We start from the raw sequence: 6,256 nt of genomic DNA on the forward strand, positions 1-6,256 counted from the left end.
AACATCACATAACAAGTTAGTGGTGGAGACAGGATTACAACCCTCATTTCTGAGACCTTGAGAACAGTCTCAGGGTTAGGCTACAACTACTTTTGAGAGCAGCTAAACATTTGCTTTAGGATATTGTGAACTTCACTTCCCTGGTGAAGGTTCTAAATGGGAATAGCAGCTATCTGAGCCCCTGTCAATTGTTTGCCCCCAACTGTGAAGTCACAACAGAATCCCCCTTTCATTTCCACTTAACTGTCCTTCCACCTAGGCAGTCCACCATGGGTGACTTGGGAAAATCAGGAAATATGCTTCACAAGAAATGGCACTTGCACTTTTTACCCTTTACCTCTTATTGTTTGGATTATTTTTTGTGATTTGAATTACTTGTGTAAACAAAGTAGACACAAAAGTAAAATGTCCTTGTTGAGAGTTTTGTTCCTCCATCTTTGATGTTTTCTGGGTGGACAGGCCCTTTCTCCCCATTTGTAAGAGGAAGAATAAGAAAAGCTGTGGCATGGTTTGAACGAATGTCTAGAGGGCCCAGGTTATTTTGTTACAAATTTATTCTTTTGACTATAAAATCTCTTCCTGCTTAGCAGCGCTCAAGAGTGGGTGACCAGCCATAAGCCTCCCCTACCCTCCAAAATTTCTGTCTTTGATTCAGTAACTTCCCCCTTGTATCTTCCTCAGGCTCATATCCTGACTGCCCACCTCCATTTCTGAGCTGTGGCCATCACTAATGTGGACACTTCCTCACCTTTCTTTTCTACCTCCACTCTGACCCTGGGGATTAAAGGAGGTCATTGTCACATCATCATTGGCCAGCCAATCAGGTGGGCATCTCCCTCCGAGGACCTCCTTGTGCCAGAGGAGTTCTCAGCCTGCTTCAATGGAAGGAGGGAGCCACAAAGGAGGCCTGGCATAAGTCCAAAGATGATAATTACAACATGGATTGTGTACATTCTCGCCCGGAAAGGTGCCGGCTTCCCCTTCCCACCGAAAGTCAGTTCGGTAAGTGGGGCTGGTGGTAGCCAGGTGGAAAGTGTGTCAGGTATCGTTTCCCCTCTGAGCCCCTGCTGCACTTCTGGAGAGAAGCTCTCACAATGCTAACTGTGGATAATGGAGGAGGGGCTGGGTCTCTCTGTATTCTGAGGGCATCGACTTACCACTTTGTTGCAGGACGTGGAAGTTGTGGAGAGCGAGGCTGTGTCTGTAGTACAGCACTGGTTGAAAAAGGTGAGTGAGATTCCTCTGGGACTCGGGGTACCACAGATTGTAGAGAGCTGGCCTCAGTGGGTGCAGGGAGCTGGACGTCCCTCCCCCTACAACCAGGAAACCCAAGCTCATTGCCCACCAGCCTGCCTAGAGCCGTGTCTGATCCACCACATGTCCGGAAGGACCCAGGCTGTCCCCTTGCCAGAGACGGGCTGGCGTCACCACCAGCCCCACCCTGCTTCTCAGGCACACGGGAGGGGAGGGGGTTTCAGATGCGTGGCCCCGCTGCAGGGTGTCTCAGGAGGACCTTGGGCCCATGACTTACTGAGTCCCTGGAATTCCACAAGAAGGTAGCAGTAGACGAGCTAATTGCAGAAACTGTGCGATACAGCGTGTTTGTGTGGGCACGCATGTGTGTGTTGTGATGGGGAAGAAGAAAAGGGAAAAGGAAGAGGAGGGAGAATTGGGGCCAGATAGAGTGACACTTTCTGAGGGAAATTGCTTGCCTTTCAGACTGAAGAAGAGGCTTCCCAGGACATAAAGGAGAAGATGTCCACCAACTGCCCTCCCACGCATGGCCAAGATGTACATGTGACCAGAGATGTGGTAATGGAACCTTTGAGCTGCCCATCCTGGGGGTGTGGCGAGGGGAGGGGAAGGGGGAGGCGGGTCCTACCGCAAAGGGTCCTGGGCAAGTGGGCAGAGCTTGTCTAGGCTGGGCTCCACCCTGGCCGTGGAGTCCTTGCTGGGCAGTAACCACTGGACTCCACCCGGATTTCCTAGGTGAAGCACCACCTCTCAAAGTCTGATTTGTTAACAAACCAGAGTCAGGAGGTCCTGGAGGAAAGAACAAGAATCCAGTTCATAAGATGGAGGTAAAGCATCTCATGTGCCCCCAGCTAGGCACGCTGTGGGGCGGGGAAGCAGAGAAGGCACAAGCCCCCCTCTTCGGGATTACTGGCCAACCCAAACCCACGGCTCTCCTTCTCTAGAGATGTCGACTCCTTTGACTGAGTTTTTCAGCCTTACTTTGGGGTCTTTTTTTTTTTTTTTTTTGTCTGCGTTGAGTGTTCGTTGCGGTGTGTGGGCTTCTCATGGCTCATTGCGGTGGCTTCTCGTGTTGCGGAGCACGGGCTCTAGGCGTGGAGGCTTCAGTAGTTGTGGCACCCAGGCTCAGTAGTTGCGGCTCGCGGGCTCTAGAGCGCAGGCTCAGTAGTTGTGGCACATGGGTTCAGTTGCTCCACGGCATGTGGGATCTTCCCAGACCAGGGCTTGAACCCGCGCCGCCAGGGAAGCCCTTACTTTGGGGTCTTAAGGGAATATTTTTGCTATCTTGAAATCCCAGCTCATTGCTAAATTTTAAAATGACTAGAGGGGTTGGAAAACTGGGCTTGCTTACCATTTCTTAAGTGCTTCTGAATAAATTTCAGATTTCTGTTGTTTTTGCACTTGATTTGTTCAGAAGTGGCTGCACTTTAAAGAGATAAAAGAAAATAAGCTCGTAAAGTGCAAAAGCCAAAGCCCTCGTCTTGGGCGGAGGTGAGAGGAGGTTTCTCGGCCCCGAGCCTAGAACTCTGTGCTCCACAGTAGCTGCTTTGTCAGCCCCAGCCTGCACAGACCATCTACACCGCCTCTCCTGGCTCTGAAGGGCAAGGCTTCAGGCAGGGGAGCTGGGCCTGGAACCTGGCTCACTGCCTCAGCACACGCTTCCCTGCCTCCTTCTGGGATGCATGTTCACTTGGGTCTCTTTTCCCAGTAGAGTCATTGTGGGATTCCGCTGGGCTTCCCCTCGCTTTGAAGGAGCCCTCTCTCATCTCTGGACTTGGCTTCCTTCCTGTGTCCCCATCGCCAGCTTTGCTCTCTCCTATCAAGGAAGATATGTTTCTCAAGAAATGTGTTTTTGCTTCAGGATGTACAGTTTTGCTGTGTTTACCCCTTCCAGTGGCATTAGCATTTTAAAAGAGGATTCAAATGCTCAAGAATTGCATAAGAGGAATGGTCTAATTTGAAGCCTCCCTGGGAAAGGTTTTTTTTGGATGGGAAGCCGGCCAAGGTCGCCCAAATCATGAACATTGGTGACTGTCCCCCGTCCACCGCCCTGCCTGTGGGAGGCTTGTCCTCCCCCAGCCTGGCCAGGCCACCAGCTCCAGCTGTTGCAGTTTCTTAAGGGGTTTGGATAATACGAACATCACCCTCTGGTATTTTTTAGAGCTTGGCTGTGTAGCGTAAGTAGGTTAAAGCTTTGGAGACATGGGACAGAAATCAGTCAATTATCTACATACAAGTTTTCCACTCTGGATATTCTGTGGAGATTTTAAACCAATAAACTCAGCCTGGTTCTCCCTCCGATCCACTGATTTTGGTATCCTCCTATTAGTTTCATGAAGTACGTAGTCAGGGTTGCATATCCCTTTATTAAGCACCACTGAATGCTCATTTATATGGTAGATGTGTACTGGCCACCTGATGTTTGCTAGGGCCTCTGGAAGAGAGAACAACATAAACCAAGTTCCCCATTTGAAAGGATACAAGTGACCTGGGTGGAGAAGCATGTGAGCCCTGAAGGACGTGTTGGGGACACCACTAGGAGGGCACAGTAGGGGGCCGGGCTGCACAGGTTCTCGGCTTTGCTGCCTAGGCTTCAGAAGGGTTCCTAGCAGGACGTTCACCTGGGCTGACCCGTGTCTGGGCAGGGACTGGACACACAGGAGCCCGAGCCAGGTGGGGCCTTCCACACGGGCAGGAGCCTGGCACCTCGGCCAACCCCGTCCAGCCTGTGTGTCCCCTTCTTCTCGGAGGCATCCCCCTGTCCCCTCAGGCCCTCTGTCCTTGCTTCTCTCTCTCTCTGGGCACTGACCAGCTCCATCTTCTACGAGCCACGTTCCGGAGCACGTTTGGGCTGCGGGTCCTCACAGGCGGTATCAAAGCTAAATTCACAGGGAAAACCCCAGAGCACCTAGAGCAAGGCATTACCCAGAAGGCACTGTCAGGAATGGGGGGGTCCAGTGGGCAGGCTGCTTTTCCTGGAGTGGAGGGTTTGTGAGGGTTTGTTGGGGTGTGGAGTTGGGAAGGGCATGAAGTGGACTGTGTTGAGGAAGGCAAGTCCAGAACAGTGAAATAAAACAAAAACAACAGCAGCAAAGAGGAGCCTGCAGCTTCTTTGTGACAGAATGTTCTAGAAGGATCTCTGAACCATAGTGACTGTGGCACAATGCTGATGAGAGAGAGCTGGTGACAAAGCTGGAGAGGAATTCAGACCTGCTCTGTAACTCAAGCAAAGGCGCGTAACTTCTCCGTCTCCTTGACTCTCCTTAGGACCATTTGCTACCTGCCCAGGATCACTGGGGGGCTCAGGGGTACTTGGTTAGTAAAAAGAACGCTTTGTGTTACTGGTACAAGGAGGGTGAAGGTGCAGCTCAAAAGCTCATGGCGACAGGGTCAGAGCTATGGTCCCCCATGATTCCAACCCTGGAGGTTCCACGGTGACTGGTTAGTAGAGAAGGAACCCGGGAACCCCAACGTCTGATGGTGTTTTGCAGCCATACCCGTATCTTCCAAGTGCCGAGCGAGGTGAGAAATGATGCCATGCGAGAACGGATAGAGCAGGTGAGACGAAGGTAAGCGTTCGAGACGAGTTGATTTCGGTTCCTAACTGGGGGCAGGTGGGTGGAGCGCTGCTGGCCTCTCCGTGGGTCTCCCTTAGCTCCAGCCCTGGGCCCGGCCAAGCCAGGGGCCCTTCTGGGCTGAGCGCCTCTTCCCAGGACTCAGGTCCTGGGCCCAGGCTCGGGCTGCTGCCCCACCCAGCCCTGTGCGGCTGTCTGGGTCTGTCCTCTGCGGGGGGCGGCTCTGCCGCCCTGTGGTCTCCCCCCTGCCTCTCCTCTCCTCTCCTCTGTCCCCTGCAGCATATGCCATCTTACGGATGAGGCATCTCAGGAGCTTCACAAGAGAAATTCCTACTCAGACTGCTGAGAGCAGCAGGTGAGAGGGCTGACAGGTGAGAGGCCGGGCCGAGAGGGCGGCCTCCCTGGGCAGGGAGCCGGCACACTGGGTGGGGCTTGAGAATACCAGCGAGGGCCTGCACCTGGGCCACTGGGGGTCAGGGAGCAGGCAGCTGCCTGAGGCTCCTGCCACGCCTCTCAGATTTCCAGAAGGACTTGGAGTCAAGGTCAGATTTGCGTCTCTGACTCTTCACTGTGGGGTCGCAGACCGGTGCTTCTCAGTTGTCCACGGGCCCAGGGGTCTCGGGCTGTGCGGTCGAGGCTGCGATGGCACCTGCAGCTGAGTTGCTAGAGCTGCTGGGCGTAGCCGCTGCTGGTCTGCTGGCCCCTCTCTGAGTCACAGGGTCACACGGCACTGGGGTGGGAGCGAGGGCGCACAGGTTTGGGCCCAGCCCCCGATCAGGGCCGTGACCTTGGGTCGTGTGGCCTCTCGGCCTGCACGCAGTACCAGTGGTCACGGCAGTGGCTGTTCGTGCTGCTGTGGAAGGTGGCGTGCCGAGGCCAGGAGATGCCTCTCCAGGAGGCCTCTGTCCGGGAAAGGTTGCTGCACCCCTGCCACGCAGGAGAGACCATGCTGATCGTCGTGGCAGCTGGCGGGGGGGCCAGCAGCATGCTTAGAGGAGGGCCGTGGAGGTGTATGCTGGCATTTATTGAGCACTTGCTGTATGCCAGTTCTGCACAAGGCGCTTTGCCTAGGTTTCTCATCTGACCCAGATGACTGTAAGAGGAGGGTGTGGTGGTGCAGCTGTACTCACAGTAGAGATGAAGCCACCCTGGGGAGCAGATGCGGGCTTTCTTCCAGCTCCAGCGTGGGCGATTGCTTCATGCCCTGGTGCCTGTTTCCTGACTTCAGGACGTTGCTTTGTGGACCGTGGGGTCCAGCACGTGGCAAGCGCTGTGTCAGTGGTTTGCTAATGTCAGCAGGGACGAGGAGTCGGCGGTGCCTGCTGGCACCTCTGTGTTTGAAGGTGCAGAGCCAGGCTCCCGTACCAGCTCTGCCTGACACACCACCTCTCCTCCTCGTGTATCTTCCCGCTCCTGCATCCTGCTCT

At 54.3% G+C, this 6,256-nt stretch overlaps 1 protein-coding gene across 1 annotated transcript; it reads left to right on the plus strand.

Annotated features, from left to right (window-relative positions):
- Positions 1 to 924: 924 nt before the first annotated feature.
- Positions 925 to 5,982, plus strand: SPATA19 (spermatogenesis associated 19). The gene is made up of 7 exons (XM_068556515.1): positions 925 to 1,002; positions 1,171 to 1,227; positions 1,720 to 1,812; positions 1,990 to 2,081; positions 4,746 to 4,823; positions 5,109 to 5,184; positions 5,901 to 5,982. The coding sequence occupies exons 1-6, from the start codon at positions 925 to 927 to the stop codon at positions 5,173 to 5,175; spliced, it is 465 nt and encodes a 154-aa protein (XP_068412616.1). The 3' UTR covers positions 5,176 to 5,184; positions 5,901 to 5,982.
- The last annotated feature ends 274 nt before the right edge of the window (positions 5,983 to 6,256 follow it).

This window comes from Eschrichtius robustus, chromosome 11 (assembly GCF_028021215.1).
Source record: "Eschrichtius robustus isolate mEscRob2 chromosome 11, mEscRob2.pri, whole genome shotgun sequence".
Classification (NCBI taxonomy): Eukaryota; Metazoa; Chordata; class Mammalia; order Artiodactyla; family Eschrichtiidae; genus Eschrichtius; species Eschrichtius robustus.